At 39.5% G+C, this 19,511-nt stretch overlaps 1 protein-coding gene across 1 annotated transcript in view; it reads left to right on the top strand.

The window, feature by feature from the left end:
- The window catches only part of SBF2 (SET binding factor 2), a gene marked incomplete at its 5' end in the record, with an annotated part of 451,091 nt that overhangs the window by 4,345 nt on the left and 427,235 nt on the right, over window positions 1-19,511 (top strand). Inside the window, one exon of the mRNA XM_023736921.1 lies at window positions 13,720-13,808. Within this exon, the coding sequence (XP_023592689.1) occupies window positions 13,720-13,808 (89 nt within the window). The remainder of the gene's footprint in view (window positions 1-13,719; window positions 13,809-19,511) is intronic.

Below are 19,511 nucleotides of genomic sequence, written 5' to 3'. Positions count from 1 at the left end.
CCACCAAGTGTGTGGTGTAGGCTCTCACTTACAGTCCTAGACAGGCATGGGTGATTTGTGTAGGCACAGGCATCTGAGTGCAGCAGGGGGACACACTCCGAGCAAGGAAGGGGGCTGATGGTCCCCCCTGAGTGTCCAGGAGGAAGGCGTGTCCCTGTTCCCAAGCGCGCATAGGTGGGTGGGTTTTGCAGGCCAACTATGAGCACCTAATGCTGTTGGCTGTAAGGACTGGGGGGAATCTCTTATTCATGAGCCCCTCTCTCAGGTGGCTAGGTGGCGTAGGTGGAGCCACCAGTCCTCAGGCCGCTGATGTGGGTAGGTGAAGACCCTGCTTAATGGGCAGAGCAGTGTCAAATGTCAAGAACCTGCCACTTCACAGCTGAAACAGTTGAAGTTAGGGTTCCGGTATATACCCTGTTGTACTGCGGTAATGAGGACCTACGCTGTTGAGATGGGTCCACACAAGTCTCTGCAGGGGGAAGGGCACTCAAAGTCTGTGGATCCCTTATGCCTGTGCCTAGGCAAAGGAGCTGTGCCTGTCCTGGGTTCCTGGCTTAGGGGAACTGGCAGTTTATTTTTTCCCGTTTGTTACTTTGTTCACTCTCCAGTGCCGAGAGAATGGCTCAGGGCATGTGGTGGATTCTGCTTTCGGCCCAGGGGACTCAGCGGTTGCTGAAGCCAGTCTGGGACCAGTGCAGAGTGGGGGGTGGGGTTGGGGTAAATGGGAGAGAGGTTTTTCCTTAAGGGGGGTGTTTTTGATCTGCGCGATAAGCCGTATGCAAGTACTTATCTTTCGTGGAGGGCTGCTTCTCACTGGTTCTGCGCAGCCCTGTAGACTCTGGCATGCGTATCTCCAGGTGCCAAAAACGTGTCTTCCGAGCTCCAGCTCAACTGCTTGCCTGCCTCACGTGCTCACTGGCGAGCTGATCAGGGTTGAAGGGCTCAGGCTCTTGCTGGGTCAGGTCTGCAACTCCTCGCTGCTTCCAAACTGTCTCTCCCTCCCCCTGCTACTCAGTCAGGTTCCTCAACTCTGCCTTTGATGTTCAGGGCTCCCAGATTGCCATATATAATTGAATCACTTGTTTTTTTTGGGTCTTTGTTGTAAGAGGGTCCACCGGAAGCGTCTGACTACTCCACCATCTTGGCCCCGCCGCCCTCTCAGGGATTATTGGATCTTGAGCTAATGCTAATTCCCTAGCGACACAGGATACCACTGTATTCCACCAGGCAGAATGGGAGTCAGTGGAACTTAGGCTTCAAACTATTTCACAGTGGGCCCGGTGGGTCTATGAATTTATCCTGTGGTTACATTTTGTTTCTTAGTGCATATTTGTAATAAATGTGTTCCAGCAGCTAGAAAAATCTTCAAATTGGTTACCATACCCATGGATTAAGAGTTATTACGGTAGGAAGAGCCAAGTGTAACCCTCTGGAGCCCCCACTTTTTACCAAAATAATAAACCAAAAGCAGTCTCACATCACATCCTTGGGGAATCATGGAGATTAATGCCACATTAAAGCCTTGAGAGGCTCAGGGGTGGTGATACCTTTCACACCTGCATTTAACGCTCCTGTTTTTGCCTGAGCAGTAGATAGATCTTAAACAATGATAGTGTATTATTATAAGCTCTTTCTACTACTCCATTTGTATCTGTTGTTCCACGTGTGGTCTCTTCACTAGTGCAACATAGACTCTGGTACCTGGTGATTAGCTATTGATCTTTCAAATGCTTTAAAAAAAATTCTAATTAACAGAATATCATGAATAGCCAGCGCTAGTAGTACACTGTCAACATATTGTCTCCATGACTAGGGCAGCTTTTAATCTTTGTGCCATAATTTAGTCTGTAGGAATTTTGTTCATTTCACCATCCCACAGGATATCACACTGGTCCCCTACAGTGGTGACATCATGCTGATTGACACAACTTTGTGATAGAGAGCTAGCAGGCACCTTAGATTCTTTGTAAAGACCCAGCTGGTGGTAGGACATAAAGCCCATACAAAATTTAAGGGCCTTTCACCTTAAAGAAGTTTCTGAGGTTACAGTGGTTTGGGATATGTTGGGATGTCCCTTTTAAAGTAGAAGATAAGCTACTGTATATTATATCCTCTGCTACCAAAAAGGAGTACAAGAACTGGTGTGTCTCTTTGAATTTGAGTCAGCATCTATTACATTTAACTGTACTGCTCTGACCTATTTACTAAATAATCTATACAGCTACCGTTAGGTTGCTATATGGAATTTGTGGCAGTTCCTGATAGGAGAATCACAGTGAGGGCCCTTGACTTTGGAGCTAAGGTATATCCTCTTTGGCAAGTAAATATTCTACTTTTGATAAAAGCTACTGGCTTGCTGTTAGAGTTGATAGGGAATGAAAGCCCAACCACTGGATACTAGTAACACGAGATGCTAGTCGCCACGATACAAGGCATACCTAGAAGCATTCCATCATTGAATAGAAGTGATATATCTTGGAATTGGGCACAGGCAGGTCCTGAAAGCACACATAAGTTGCATAAGCAAGAGACTTTCTATACTGCTATCCTTCCCACAACCCTACACCCATGGCTTTATTCCTGATTACTTCCCTGTGTTCCAGGTTAACAGATAGTTCTGCACAATGTGTTGGCACTTGTCAGACTAAGGGAAAGACTCTGGTAGAAGCTACCAGTTGCCTCCTAATATGTATTTTCTCCTTTTTTAGAAACAAAATTTTTTTAGCAGCTCAGTTGTTACTTAACTAATAGACTCTGTTGCTGTTCAGTATGGTTATGTGACTAAGTTTTAGCTGGTGGTATATAAGGGAAACTGTTCGTTCAGGAATTCTCCTTAAGTAGTCTGTGCCTTTCTTTCTTCTTCTGAATTTCTGCTTGCAACATGGATGTGATGTTCGGAGCTCCCGCAGCCATGTTAAACCATGAGAACGAAGGCCAGGCCCTATAGATAGTAGAGCAGTGAGCCTGAGAAGCTGGATCCCTGAGACCATAGATCTGTCATCACTCATGGCCTTTTGCTTCTAGACTTCTTTTGTATGAAAGGAGGTAAACTTATATACTGTTTAAGCTACTGATATTTTAGGTTTTCTGTCATGTGCAGGTGAACCAAGCTCTAACTGAGACACTGCATGTGTGGATGGATAAGGTGCCAATCTCTGAGATAAGGAATGAAGTGGGAGGAGATAAAGGTTTTGTAGAAATTATGGCAGATCTCATTTTGGTTGTAATTAATTTGCTGTGCTTGTGGAAATGCTCAGTAGGGTGTGTAGATGGCATTGGGAGCTTGAGAAAGATTCTGTTTTGTCTGTTAAGAGAACACAGTGTTTGTTTTCAGGACAGTGAAACCTCAAGGAAAACAATCTGTAGTAAAATATATTCTAACCAGCCTTGTAACTTGTTTAACCACAGAAACAACCTTTATTTTATTTTTTGCAGAATGAGAAGTTTGATTTTTGAAAAGAGATGAACAGAAAACATAAGACTTGGATTATTTGTGCTGTAGTTCTACTCAAAGGTGAACTTTGAGTTAGAAATGAGGAATTGGAAGTGGGAAAGAATATGGATTTGTGGAGAAGACATCATTGTAGGTAGAGGACATGTTGAAAATCTATTTGGGAAGAATAGAAATTTGTCATCTTTATTTCTTTAAAGGGGAAGACCTGATTGATTTGCAAGGCACAGGTCACTGAAGATCTGTCTTGGTCATCTAGTGCTGCTGTAACAGAAATGGATGGCTTTAAAAAAGAGAAATTTATTTTCTTGCTGTCTAAGAGGCTAAAAGTCCAAATTCAGGGTGTCAGCTCCAGGGGAAGGCTTTCTCTGTTGGCTCTGGAGGAAGGTGTTTGTTATTAATCTTCCCCTGGACTGGGAGCTTCTTTGCCCAGGAACCCCAGGTCCAAAGGACACACTCTGCTCCCAGTACTGCTTTCTTGGTGGTATGAGGTCCTCCCTCTCTGCTTGCTTCCCGTTTCTTTTATCTCTTGTAAGATAAAAGGTGGCACAGGCTAGACCCCAGGGAAACTCCCTTTACCTTGGATCAGGGATGTGACTTGAGCAAGGGTGTTACATCCCATCCTAATCTTCTTCAGCATAATCCAATCTTGCCTCATTAACCACAGTCAGAGATTAGGATTTACAATACATAGGAAAATTACAATCACAAAATGGAGGACAACCACACAATACTGAGAATCATGGCCTAACCAAGTTGATACACATATTTTTGGGGGACACAATTCAATCTATGACAAGATCCTTTAAGAATTTAGGGATTTTTCTGCCTTCCCCTTTGTTAACTTATGGTTAGGGGATCCTTTTATAGTTACATGTTGAATGAGTTTTAAAGGGATATTTATGTATATCATCTTTGGTGCATTGTGAGACTAACGTGAATCTCTTGTTTAAGGAAGATAATAAACATGATGGCTTTTGCTGATGTTTAATCAAGAACTTTTATCCCTTGTTTAAAAATGTTCTATTTTAAAATTCTTATTATTTTAAAATTCTTGTGCTTAGCATCTGCCACTTAATAATCTTATCTTTAACTGGAGGAAACTTAAATAACAAGCAAAAATGATATACCAAGTCACAGTAGAGAGGAATTGTGTTTTAAAATTTCAATTCTCCCTTTATTCTGTAAGTATCTGTGTCTTGTACGTACTATCAGAATATTAGTGTTTATTAAGTTGTTCCTAAAAAATTTGTCTGAAATTTTAATATGGAAATTTTTTCTGCTGTGTTATCAACAGGGCTAAATACTGTGTGGTATAATGGTAATACATTCCTATAATACCTTGAAAGGCACAGCTACTGTAGAAATTTCCAAAAAAAAGCCCCTTTTTCTCTTCTCCCCTCCTCCTTTCCCATTGTTCTATGTTCTTTCTCTCCCCATCTCCTCAACTTCTCCTTCATTTCTAAGGTTGTTGATTTCTCATTATTACACAATAAGCATGTCTTTGTGATACTCACTTTGGTTTAAGATAACTTAAAAAAGTCCAGAAAGAGATCTGTTATTCTGCATCGTACAAAATAAGAGTGTTTAGGCAGTAGCCGGGAGTTCTTTGCCAGCATACAAGTTATTCAGGCTTAGTTTAAATTGGTATGGTTTTCCTAGCTATGTAAACTGTCTGGAGGAGATTTTAGTCAACTTTTGTTTTGTCAGCAACCATAGTTTTAAGCCATCTAGTGGTAGATATATGTATTTCACATTTTCTGGTGGTTTATTTACCATGAATAGAATTTTAGAGCCAGAAGTGACTTAAGATCACATTATACGTGGGAGACTGAGGCTTGGAGATGTTAGAGGATTTGCTTAAGATGACTGACCTAGTTCGAGACAGAGCTAAGACAAGCCTCAGATTTCCTGATTACCAATGTAGTATTTTTTTCAAGGAGCCCTGGTGGAACAGTGGTTAAGAGCTTGGCTGCTAACCAAAAGGTCAGCAGTTCGAATTCACCAGCCGCTCCTTGGAAATCCCATGGGGCAGTTCTACTCTGTCCTGTAGTGTCACTATGAGTCAGAACCAACTCGACGGCAACAGGTTTGGGTTTTTTTTTGGTATTCTTTTCAAAACATGACACAGTGGTGTATATGTATGTCTTTGAAGACTTCCTTGGATTGATTTGAAGCTATCAGTTGTGGGAAGATATTCACGTTTTAGGTTATTGCTATTTATCTGTAGTTATTGTTGATGTCTTTAATGTAGTGGTGTTTTGAGAAATAAAAAATCTTTGGACGAGATAGGAAGGGAAATGGAAATCATATTTACTTTTGAGATGACAGTAAATGTCTTTAAGCAGTTAAAGGACTGCTTGTGGGAGAGGATTTTAACTTGTTACAGTGAGAACATCAAATATTAATTATTATATCTGTGGGTTTTCCCTGAGATGGCCTAGTTTCTCTTGGTAGAATAGGAGAGAGTCAGGGTCCTAGAACTAGACCTGTCTATTAGAGGCATACCCAGATTAAGTTTTGTGTTGAAAGAGGGTTAATTAACAGTAGTCCCATACATCCTCTATGGTATAGCAACTAAAGGTTGCAAATCAGTCAGGCAGTAAGCTTCAAAACAGAGAAGTCCTGAGCCATCCCAAAAGTTGTTGGAATAAGGTTGGAGAATCGAGGATATTGCCTATGAAGATGTTTCAACTTAGTTGACATCAGGACACCAGCCACTGGACTGGATTTGAGAAGCATTAGAGTGTACTGGATTTAAGTTGACTTGGATTCACATTCGTGGTCTGCCACTTTGTTATACAGTATAACTTTTGGAACATTACCTGATATCGAAGTTTTCTTTATGTGCAAAATGGAGATTAATTTTTGTTTCAAAGGTCATTAGGATTAAATGCCTCATGCATAGTAACTGCATAAAAAGTGTTGGATGGATCTGGATCTGAGGGCGACTGACCTGAGTAAAAATAAAACCTCATTCCTAGGGAGATTTGGATTCTGAAGAGCAATTTCAACTTACAAAAGAACTTTTGTAATAATTTGGGAAGTAGTGATTTCATTTTCACTTGGAGATGTTAAGGCAAAAGATGAACAACTGTTTGGGGGATATTGTAGAAAGTATTCAAACATTGAGTTGAGGTGTGAGGCAAATAACTTCTATATTCCCATCATAATCTTGAGATTTGGGGACTAGAATTTCCTTCCTTCATGTAAAGACCACCCCCACCCCCTTTTTTCTTAATTGTATGTTAGTGGCTTATTTCCAACTTTTATGTTTATAATACGACTTTTAGGTTATAGGATAGAGAAATTTTTACGTTAAAATATTATTTTTTATAGGGACTGAGAAAATCTTAGCTATTACAGTATTACTATAATATCCCAAAGACTAATTTATATTTAAATTAGGCTTATGAATTGCTTGATTCCAGAATGTCAGCACTAGTTCTTGGCAATTCAGAAATGAATTAAATATGGGCCCTGCTTTCAAGAGGGCATAGTGATTGGGCATCAAATGTAAAACAAATAATTGCTTTGTGTCAGTGTCTTAGTTTGTTAATGCTGCTGTAACAGAAGTGCCACAAGTGGGTGGCTTTAATGAACAGAAATTAATTTTCTCACAGTTTAGGAGGCTAGAAGTCTGAATTCAGGGCACTAGCTCTAGGGATCAATTCAGACTGCAGGAGTTGATAAAAATCTTCCGTTTCTTCATCTTTGGCATTGGTGGTTGGTGCATAAATATGAACAATAGTCGTATTAACTCGTCTTCCTTGTAGGCATGTGGGTATTGTCTTATTACTGACAGCGTTGTATTTCAAGATAGATTTTGCAGTGTTCTTTTTGACAATGAATGCAATGCCACTCCTCTTCATTTTGTCATTCCTGGCATAGTAGACCATATAAATTGTCTGATGCAAAATGTCCAGTGTCAGTCCATTTCAGCTCATTAATGCCTAGGATATCTATGTTCAAGTGTTCCATTTCATTTTTGACAACTTCCAATTTTACTAGATTCATACCGCTTTCATTCCACATTCTGATTATTAATGGATATTTGCAGCTGTGCTCATGTGGAACCTGTACATAGACCAAGAGGCAGTCATTCAGACAGAACAAGGGGATACTGTGTGGTTTAAAATCAGGAAAGGTGTGCTTCAGGGTTGTATCCTTTCACCATACTTATTAAATCTGTATGCTGAGCAAATAATTCAAGAAGCTGGACCATCGGAAGAAGAATGCGGTATCAGGATTGGACGTAGACTCATTAACAATCTGCGATATGCAGATGAAACAACCTTGCTTGCAGAAAGCGAAGGGGACTTGAAACACTTACTGATGAAGATCAAAGACTAGAGCCTTCAGTATGGATTATGCCTCAAGATAAAGAAAACGAAAATCCTCATAACTGGACCAGTAAGCAACATCATGATATATGGAGAAAAATTTAACATTGTCAAGAATTTCATTTTACTTGGATCCACAGTCAACACACATGGAACCAGTAGTCAAGAAATCAAATGATGTATGTATTGCATTGGGCAGATCTGCTGCAAAATACCTCTTTAAAGTGTTAAAGAGCAAAGATGTCACTTTGAGGACTGAGGTGCGCCTCACCCAAGTCATGATATTTTCAGTTGCCTCATGTGCATGCGATTGCTGGAAAATGAATAAGGAAGACCAAAGAAGAATCGATGCCTTTGAATTATGGTGTTGATGAAGAATATTGAATATACCCTGGACTGCCAGAGGGATGAACAAATCCGTCTTAGAAGAAGTACAGCCAAAATCCTTCTTAGAAGCAAGGATGGTGTGCGCCTTTGTCTCACGTACTTTGGACGTGTTATTAGGAGAGACAAGTCCCTGGAGAAGGACATCATGCTTGGTAAAGTAGAGGGTCAGCCAAAAAGAGGAGGACCCTCAACGAGAAGGATTGATACAGAGGCTACAGTAGTGGGCACAAACATAGCGATGATTGTGACTATGGCACAGGACCAGGCAGTGTACATATAGAGTTGCTATGAGTTAGAACTGAATCTAGGCCACCTAACAGCAACAACAACGACAACAACAACAGGCTCTAGGGAAAGGCTTCTGTCTGTCTGTCCTGGGAGGAGATTCTTGTCTTAGCTTCTGTAACCTTGGTGTTTCTGAGTTCTTTGCGATCCTCACATGTGTTTCTATGTTCCCCAGTTTGTGCTGGATTTTCTCTGTTCCTAATCTGCTTTGTTTTTTATATCTTAAGTATGATTAGGCTTAAGACACACTACACTGATATGGCTTCATTAGCATAATAAAGAATGCCCTATTCCTAAATGGGGCTACATCCACATGTATGTTGTTGTTGTGTACCCTGGAGTCAATTCCAACTCATAGTGATCCTATAGGACAGAGTAGAACTGCCCCACAGAGTTCCCTAGGCAGATCGCTAGGTCTTTTCCCCTGAGGAACAGCTTGTGGGTTTGAAAGGCCAACCTTTGGGTTAGCAGCTGAGAGCTTAACCATTGTGCCACCAGGGATCCTATTCACAGGTATAGGTAGGGGTTAGGATTCTAAGACTTATTTATTTATTTAGTCATTCATTCATTCCTTCATGCGTTCATTTTTGTTGTTGTTGAGAATATACGCAGCAGAACATACACCATTTCAACAATTTCTATATGTACAGTTCAACTGACGTTGATTATATTTTTCAAGATATGCAACCATTCCCACCCTTCTTTTCTGAGTTGTTCCCCCCTAATTAACAAACTCACTGCCCTCTAAGGTTCCTATCTAATGTTTCGAGTTGCTGTTGTTAGTATGATCTCAAATAGATAGATCTTAAGAGAGCTCAATGCTCTAGGCAGACATTCTTTACTAGTTAAGCTAAACTATTGTTTGGTTTTAAGAAGACTTCAGGGGATATTTTTTGTTAAAGGTTGAAGGATTATCTCAGGGTAATAGTTTCAGGTGTTCATCCGGCCTCCATGGGTTTAGAAAATTTGGGTTCCATGAGAATTTGAAATTCTGTTCTGCATTGCCCCCCACCCCCATCAGGATTCTTCTATAGACTCTTTGATCAAAATATTCAGTAATGGTAGTGGGGCACCATCTATTTCTTCTGGTCTCATGGCAAAGGAGGTAGTTGTTTATGGAGGCAATTAGCCGCACATTCCATATCCTTCTCCTATTCCTGTCTCTCTTTCTTCCTCTGTTGCTTTAGAGGAATAGAGATCAATTGTTGTGCCTTACATGGCCACTTGCAAGCTTTTAAGGCCTTAGGCACTATGCAACGAACTACGAGGTAGAACAGAAGCACTAAACACGTTATTAGGCCAATTAACTGGGCCAACACATCTTTTTGAGTGGTTAAGCATTGGACTGCTAACCAAAAGATCAGCAGTTTGAATCCATCAGCTGCTCCTTGCAAACCCTATGGGGCAGTTCTACTTGGTCCTATAGGGTTGCTATGAGTTGGAATGAATTTGATGACAGTGGCTTTGGTTTCTTTGTTTGTTTTTTGGTATTTAATTTATAACATCTAGGTACTATGGGAATAGCAGGTGTAATGAGGGATTACAGGAAGGATTTGTTAGTTACATTATGAGAGGGGTAACACGTTCTAAGGAGTCCTGGTGGCATAATTGGTTAAGTGCTTAGCTGCTAACCTAAAGTCTGGCAGTTCAAACCCACCCAGGAGAAAGACCTGGCGATCTGCTTGTAGAAGACCCTATGGGGGCAGTTCTACTCTGTCACATGGGGTCGCTACGAGTCAGAATCTACTGTGGTACCCAACAACAACAAACATGTTTGAGAAGATGCCTCAAGCAGGCCTTGAAGGCCTAGGAGTTTTTCTGGTGGACAGAGGATAGTAAAGACTTTCCATCTATAAATTTGCCTATTCCAGATATTTCATATAAGAAGGATCATGTAATATTTGTCCATTTTGTATCTGGTTTATTTAACTCCTAGCATAATGTTTTCACGATTCATCTATGTTGTAGCATGTTTCAGTATTTTAATGGCTGAGTAGTATTCCATTGTGTGTATATACCACGTATAGCTTATGTATTCATCTGTTGATGGACACGTGGGTTGTTTCTACCTTTTAGCTGTTATGAATAATGCTGCTGTGAACATTGGTATTCAAGTGTCTGTCTGAATCCCTGTTTAACTTATTGTTTTTAGTGGTATACCTTGTTCTTTATGTCTTCTGCTCAATTTTAAAATACATACTTTTTCACTTTTATAAAAGCCTGTGGGCTCTTCGCTAAGTTTAACTCTGGAAAGAAATAGTTTGTGTGTTCCAAATAAACCTTTTGAATAATAAGAGATTTTACTGGAAAATCAGAAAATCACATTGCATTCCTACCTAAATTTTTGAATAACCACAGAAAGGCTTGTTTCAGTTGAAATAAACAGACTTCTTTCATTAAGTTCTAAACGGATCAAATATGAAAGCCTTTTGTAGAGTGATTTCCTGCATGCTTTCTTTTCACTGAATGAACAGCTTTTGTTTTCCTTATTCTTTGAAAATTGGTCTATACTGGCATAATTAGATCTACTTATTTTGGTGAACTTTGAATTTTTGGTTGATTGTTTTTGTTTGATTATTGTAATATTAGTTTTCGGGTATAGATAAAACAACATTTAAAAAAACTGTCATTTGTTAAAAACAGATTTTATGAATCAAGGACGAGAAACTTGGGACCTGCAAGATGAATATGGCCTCATTTTGATTTTACCTGTGAAAGGCCAGAAGTTCTGATTTCCTACCATTGTGCTTTTGCTTCAGCCATTTTCTCTGGGGTGATATTCTTCAGAGGTGAAGGGGGGAAGAACAGCCACTAGGCACAATATTGACTTTCCAAACAGATTGTTTTGGGATAGAATGGAATAGAAGGACTAGTGCCAATGTCGGTGAGGTGTATATAGCATATTTTGACCAAGATTTGTTTTTTTGGTGGCGATTTTCTTCTTTTTTTATTGTTGTAGTTTAGATGAAGTTTACATTTCAAGTTAGTCTCCCATACAAAAATTTATACATAAATTGTTATGTGACCCTAATTGCTCTCCCCATACTGTGACAGTACACTCCTCCTTTCCACCCGATTCCCCATGTCCATTCAACCAGCTCCTAACCCTCTCTGCCTTCCCATCTCACCTCCAGACAGAAGCTGCCCATTTAGTCTCTTGTAGCTACTTGACCCAAGAGGCACACTCCTCAGGAGTATCATTTTTTGTCCCACAGTCCAGTCCAATCCCTGTCTGGAGAGAGTTGGCCTCGGAAATTGTTTTAGTACTGGGCTGATAGAGAATCCAGGGGCCATGCTTTCCGGGGTATCTCCAGTCTCAGTCAGACCATTAAGTATGGTCTTCTTACTAGAATTTGAGTTCTGCACCCCACGTTTCTCCTGCTCCATCCGGGACTCTCTGTTGTGTTCCCTGTCAGGGCAGTCATTGGTGGTAGCCGGGCACCATCTAGTTTTTCTGGTCTCAGGCTGATGAAGTCTCTGGCTTATGTGGCCCTTTCTATCTCTTGGGCTACTACTTTCCTTGTGTCTTTGATGTTCTTCATTCTCCTTTACTCCAGGTGGTTGGGACCAATTGATGCATCTTAGATGGCCACTTGCAAGCTTTTAAGACCCCAGACGCCACTCACCAAAGTAGGATGCAGCACATTTTCTTAATAAGTTTGTTATGCCAGTTGACCTAGATGTCCCCGTCCCCAGATCCCTACCCCTGTTACTCTGTCCCTCAAAGTGTTTGATTGTATTCAGGAAACTTCTTAGCTTTTTGACCAAGAATTTTTTGACTTTGGAAGTTTTGACTCCAGTGGAAAAATAAAAAAAAATTAATCACACTATGCCAATATTGTTAAAGTTTGTTTTGAAAATATTTTCTGGAGGAGACTCCTTGAACATTTAAAAAAATATAATGCAATTGAATAATTTCCATTTTTCAGTTTTAAAAAATTTTATTGGAATCATTTTCACTGAGTTTATAAATGCCCATCAACCTGTTAATCTAAAATGGTTGCATGGTATGTATACACTAACAAAACAAAGCAAAGTGAGGGGTATACTAAATACAGTGAGTAATAGACACAGGATCTAAAAAGAGAAGTATGGTTGCTTTCACTTGAGAGTGAGCTGGGATAGCATGTAAAGTATGGCATCATGTGAAGCTCTTTAAAAAGTATAGCAAAAAGCAGTCTAGCTCTGACATGTACTTTCCATCTCCAAGTTACTTACGTATTATGTCCCCAAAGTTGAATTACAAGTTGATCTATTCTTTGGTGTCACAGGATAATTTTGTAATAACTGCTGTAGGCCAGAGTTCTCAAGTGGGGGCAATGGGACATTTGGCAATGTCTGGAACATTTTTGGTTGTTACGTACTGAGAGGAAGGGTGCTACTGGCATCTGGTGGGGTGAGGCTAGGAATGCTGCTAAACATCCTGCAATGCATGGGACAGCTGCCCACAAGGAATTATCTGGCCCAAATGTCAGTAGGACTAAGTTTGAGAAATCCTGCCTAGACAATGGACAAGTAATCATTTCAAGTAAAGTCAGAAAAGCTTAACCCATAACTGAAGTTCAGTGCTAACAGTACCATTTCAGTTGTCACTTAAATTACTTTGTCTCCCTAGGAAAAATGTTGTTAATTTTCAGTTTAGGGTACTGAGAAGATTACTTGTTGGGGAACAAAGGGTCCTTATTTCCGTGATATGGTAGAGATGGGTGCGTTAACCAGTTAGCAAGTTACGCATAGGTTTACGTTGTGTACCTTGCTTATTGGGTAATCCATCCCTGGGTAGAGGCTCGAGATTTCAGTACCTCTTATCTATTTTCCTTGCTTTCATACATGTCAGTCACTTTTTTCAGCATCTATAGGATGGGGATGGAGCCCTGGTAGCACAGTGGTTGAGCGCTGGGCTGCTAATCAAAAAGTTGGCGGTTCGAACCCACCAGCTGCTCCCTGGGAGAAAGTTGTGGCAGTCTGCTTCTGTAAAGATTACAGCACTGGAAACCCTATGAGTCAGTTCTGCCGTGTTCTATAGGGTCGTTATGAGTCAGAATCGACTTGACGGCAACGGGATAGTTTTTGGTTTATAGGATAGGGATTACCTGCCATTTCAGTATTATGTTTAGAAGGTAAAGACTTTTATGCTCTTTTAAACTTGAAAATGATTAAACAGTATATCAATTTATTCAATAAATATTCATTTAGAAAGTTTTCAGACTTTTTAATTGCTCGGTAACTAATTCACTTGGATTTAATTAACAGGATCATCAGGAGAAGGTTTGGGGAAAATAATCCAGAGATTTCCACAGAAGGACTGGGATGATACACCTTTTCCACAGGGAATTGAATTGGTAAGTTTGTGTTGCATTACTGCACTTTTATAATGATAGAACGTTTCTTGTTTCATATTTTCAGATGTCTTTTTATGTTGCATTTATTTTATTTTTTAACATTTTATTGTGTTTTAGGCGAAAGTTTACACAGCAAATGAGTTTCCAATTCAACAATTCATACACAAATTGTACCGTTGGTTGCTTTCCCCACAATGTGTCAGCACTCTCCCCATTTCCACCCTGCCTTCCCCATTTTCATCCTTCCAGTTTCCCTGCCCCTGCTTGCCTTCTCATCTTTGCTTTTGGGTAAATGTTGCCCGTTTGGTATCATATAGTTGAATGTTCTAAGAAGCACGTTTCTCATGGGTGTTATTGTTTATTTTATAGGCCAATCTATTGTTTGGCTGAAAGGTGACCGGGAGTGGCTTCAGTTCCAAGTTAAAAGGGTATCGGTCTTAGGGCGATAGTCTCGGGGGTTCCTTCAGTCTCTACCAGTCCAGTAAGTCTGGTCTTTTTTATGAATTTGAGTTTCATTCTGCATTTTTCTCTCATTCTAACCCAGACCTTCTACTGTGACCTTGGTCGAAGTGGTCAGTAGTGATAGCTGGGCACCATCTAGTTCTTCTGGTCTCAGGCTAGAGGATGCTGTGGTTCGTGAAGGCCATTAGTTTTGTGGGCTAATTCCTTCCTTGAGTATTTGATTTCCTTCATTCTCCTTTGCTCCAGATGGAAAGAGACCAATGATTGTATCTTAGATGGCTGCTTGCAAGCTTTTAAGACCCCAGATGCTGCTCACCAAACTAGGATGTAGAACATTATCTTTATGAACTATGTTACGCCAGTTTACATTTATTGTTAAATAATTTAATGATTCAGCTGCAAGATATTATTAGGAATACTTCTCTTTCCTTGAATCCCAATGTACAATAACGCTTGAGTATATTGATTTTAGAATCCTGTTTTGCTCATCTTTTTCCCATTTAAACTTCTTTCTAATATTAAAGATGAAATTGATGATCTTTATATATTTGGAAGCTGAAAAAATCCCTCTGATTCTTTAGTTAATATCTTAGCCTAGTAACTTCATGCTAGTATATTACTAAACAAATATTTATTATATTTTTTCTGAAATATCTATTTTTTTTTAAGTGAAAACAAAACAGAAAACACAAATAACAGAGGTTAGTTTAATGGTGGTCAGTCAGGATTTGAGTTTCATCTGGAAGTCACAAATCTGAATTATTTTCTTCTTAACTATAGGATCTGTAGGTTGCTTTATTATAGAGAAATTTAACTGATTTTTTTTGTCAGCCATTTTTAAGGGATTTAAAAGGTTGAACATAATTTATGATGTCCAGGACACACATATCTAGTGGCAGATCATGGTGGTAAAATGAGGGTGTGGAAAGATGATCAATAAAGTGTTTTACAAAATGACTATAAAGTTTAGTTCTCCAAACGTACTAGAGTGTGCATCTGTGTGTATGTGTGTATTTAATATGAGTGGTGTCTTCTAAGCAATTCTTGTTAAGAGACCGTTTGGTATAAGATGATAGTTAAGACTTCAAGCTCTGGAGCAGACTGCCTGGGTTGAAATCCTAGCTGCACCGTGTGACTTTTGACAAGTTACTTAACCTCTTTGGGCATCAGAGTCCTCATCTGTAAAATAAGGAGAATGATTGTACTAATCTTATAGGGAATGTCCGTGGGTGGTGCAAATGGTTTGTGCTGGACTGCTAACCTAAAGTTTGGCAGTTTGAACTCACCCACTGGCACCATGGAAGAAGGGCCGGGAGACCAGCTTCTGTGAAAGATTATAGCCAAGAAAACCCAATGGAGCAGTTCTGCTCTGTAACACATGGGGTCGTTATAAGTCAGAAGTGTATCCAAGGAAAGGGGTTTAATCTTACAGGATTGCTATGAAGTTAAAAATGGGAAAAAAAAATACACATAAATACACATGAAATGCTTAGAACAATGTCTTTCAAAAAATAATTTTTCAGTAAATGAGCTAGCTGGTTGTTTATTGTTGTTCTTGTTGCTATTTGTTTGACATCTTGCAGCCCCTCCCTCAGAGGAAGAATTGTTCATTCTCTTGTTAGCATGGATCAGAAGTATCTATTAGAATAAAACTGATGTTGAAAATTGGGAATTTTCTCATCCTACCTAATGACTGTACAGTTCTGCTAAACTAAAAAGGTGCATCACTGAATGCTTAGTTTTTTTGTTTGTTTGTTTTTGCAGTGTATGAACTTTATTTCGATTCTGAGTAAAACAATGAACTGTTAAAAGTAGAAATTACGAGATAATAATTGGTGAAATTTGAACACTGAGTGGCTATTTAATGATATTAAAAAATATTCATTTTGAGTAGGTTACTGATAATGTGCCCATTTTTATTAAATATTCTTTTTCTTCTAGAGAAAACGTAGACATCTTTCCAGAGGAAATGATAAGATGTCTAGGGTTTGCTTCAAAATAACTCAAAGCGGGGAGGTGGGTAGGAGTACAGAGGAAACAAAACAGTCTAGGTGGTGAGGGGTACCATGGGGGGTTGTTACACTGTTTCTCTACTTTTGTATATGTTTAAACTTTTTCATAAGAAAATGTTTAAAAATCACCTGTTTCTTCCTCTCTGCCTCCTTGCTGTTACAAATCCTAATCTCTCCTCAGGCCGATGTGTTTCTCAGGCCAACCAGGGATAGAGTCATAATATTCAGAAAGGCTAAGGAAGAAGTACATACTAGTTCTCAAAATATTACCTATAATTAAACTGGTATTATTGACAGTAAGGAGCCCTGGTGGCGCAGTGGTTAAGAGCTCAGGTGCTAACCAAAAGTCAGCAGTTTGAATCCACCAGCCACTCCCTGGAAACCCCACGGGGCAGTTCCACTCTGTCCCACAGGGTCACCACGAGTCAGAATAGACTCGACGGCAACGGGTTTTTAGTTTTGGATTGACAGTAAATTTAAGGCAGTTGTTCCCAATTTTTGGGTCAAGGACTCAGGGAACCAACCCACAGGGGTGGAAAAAAAAACACATACACCAAGCATTATGTGTAGATGGAATTAACAGTATCTCCCATATACATATATTCCTATTTTTACAGGTGTGTTTTTACTTTACAAATACGTGAAGTTTCCTTAACTATCTTTGTGTTATTGATTTCTAACTTAATCACACTGCGGTCAGAAAATAGGTCTTGTGTCAATGCATGTGAAATTTTCATGAGCATATGGATCTCCGGGGGTCTTGTCAAAAGGCAGATTGTGGTTCAGGAGGTCTGGGGTGAGGCCTGAGCTTCTGCATTTCTAACACATCCTCAGATGACGCTGTTCTGTGGACCACACTGGTAGTGGAAAGGGTCTGTGTAAGACCAGTTCCTTGAAATCTGTTGAGATTTGTTTTATGCACAATTAATGTTCATAACGGTTCCACAGGCATTTGAAAATACTGCATACTATGCAATTATTAAGGAGCCCTGGTGGCGCAATGGTTAAGTGCTCGGCTGTTCACTGAAAGGTTAGCAATGCGAACCCACCAGCCTCTCTGCAGGAGAAAGACCTGGCGATCTGCTTCCGTAAAGATTACAGCCCAGAAAACCCTATGAGACAGTTCTACTCTGTCCTGTAGGGTCACTGTGAGTCGGAATCAACTCAAAAGGCACACGGCAACAAACGATTCAATTATTGAGTGCAGTGTTCTGCATAAATCCATTAGATCAAGATGAGTAATTGTGATGTTGAAATCTTTCGCATCCTTGCTCATTTATCTGCTTCATCTGCCAAATACTGGCAGAAACATATATGAAATCTCTTACTATAATGATGGATTTGTCGATTATTTCTTACGGTTTTATCAATTTTCACTTCATATGTTTTGAAGCTTCATACAATCTGAAATATATTATCTTCCTGCTGAATTAAAGCTTTATCACGATAACCTGACCTTTTTTAACTTCTCATAAAGCTTGTCAACAGCGTTGTTTTGGATAGCATTTACCTGGTACATCTTTTTCCAACTTTTTACATTCAGCTTTTCTGAGCCTTTATGTCTTAGGTGTGTCTCTCATAAGCAGTATATTGCTTAATTTTATTTCTTGGTCCAGTCTTTACATGAATAATAAAATATCTTAGAATATTTTAATGCTAATCATTTCTGTCCTGGCTTACATGTATAATGTAAGTAGTTTTGTATTTTCTTTTGTAACCAACCAATTTAGACATTAATATTATTTTATATGACCCGTGTTTGTTTAGATTTACTCACTTATCATTTTCTTTACTAGACCTTCCACCTTGCATCTCAGACCTTTGTTCTGCAATTTTCTCCTTCTTCTAGAGCTATATCTTTTCTTTCTTTTTTAGTGTGGTAGTCTAAATGAAGTCTACATTTCAAGTTAGTCTCCATAGAAAATTTTATATATACATTGTTATGTGACACTAATTGCCCACCCCATTCTGTGATAGCACATTCCTCCTTTCCGTCCCTGATTCCCCATGTTGAGGTATATCTTTTAACAGTGCTGCTCAGTAGAACTCTCTGCAGTTGTGAAATATTTCGTCTCTGATCTGTTCAATATGGTAGCCACTAGCCACACTGGTAAATGTGACTGAGTTACTGAATTTTTAATTTTATATATTTTAATTGAAACAGTCACATGTGGCTAGTGGCTACCACATCGGACAGTGAAACTTCAGAAGTTCTTCAATTAGCAAGTTTTGATGTCTCCGCTTTTGTTTATCTAAAAGTGCATTTATCTCACCCTTGTCCTTGCACGAAAATTTCTCTGGCAAGACAATTGTAGGTTGACATTATTTATTTTCTCTCAGCATCTATAAAGATGTTATGCCATTAGCTTTGAATGCTTAGTTTTGATTGTCTATAACCCAGCTGGGTAAAGAAGGTTGTGGGTTCCGCAGGCCTACAAAGATGGTAAATCTTCAATTTTAGCATTAAAAATGAAGAAAAAAATGTGAAGATTCATGGATAAGCAAATTTTTGGAAAGCCCTTTGTATTCCTTCTCTTCTCTCACTGCCTTGGTCTTAAGGTGTGAATAACCAGGTATTTGTACTATAAAAGCTCTTATTTATTTTTGTTTTGTTTATTGTTGTAGTTTAAATGAAGTTTACATTTCCAGTTAGTCTCCCATATAAAAGTTTATACATACGTTGTTATATGACCCTAATTGCTCTCCCCATACTGTGACAGCACACACCTCCTTTCCACCCCTGATTCCATGTAGATTCAACCAGCTCCTAACCCTCTCTGCCTTCCCATCTCACCTCCAGACAGAAGCTGCCCATTTAGTCTCTTGTATCTACTTGAGCTAAGAGGCACACTCCTCACAAGTATCCCTTTATGTCCCACAATCTAGTCCAATCCCTGTCTGAAGAGTTGGCCTCGGAAATTGTTTTAGTACTGGGCTGATAGAGAATCTGGGGGCCATGCTTTCTGGAGTTCCTCCAGTCTCATTCAGACCATTAAGTCTGGTCTTCCTACTAGAATTTGAGTTCTGTACCCCACGTTTCTCCTGCTCCATCTGGGACTCTCTGTTGTGTTCCCTATCAGGGCAGTCATTGGTGGTAGCTGGGCACCATCTAGTTTTTCTGGTCTCAGACTGATGAAATCTCTGGCTTATGTGGCCCTTTCTGTCTCTTGGGCTAATACTTTCCTTGTGTCTTTGATGTTCTTCATTCTCTTTTACTTCAGGTGGTTGG

This window comes from Trichechus manatus, unplaced genomic scaffold, assembly GCF_000243295.1.
Source record: "Trichechus manatus latirostris isolate Lorelei unplaced genomic scaffold, TriManLat1.0 scaffold00006, whole genome shotgun sequence".
Lineage (NCBI taxonomy): Eukaryota > Metazoa > Chordata > Mammalia > Sirenia > Trichechidae > Trichechus > Trichechus manatus.
Note: the sequence above shows the minus strand (reverse complement) of the source record. Positions and strands in the feature narration are given on the sequence as shown.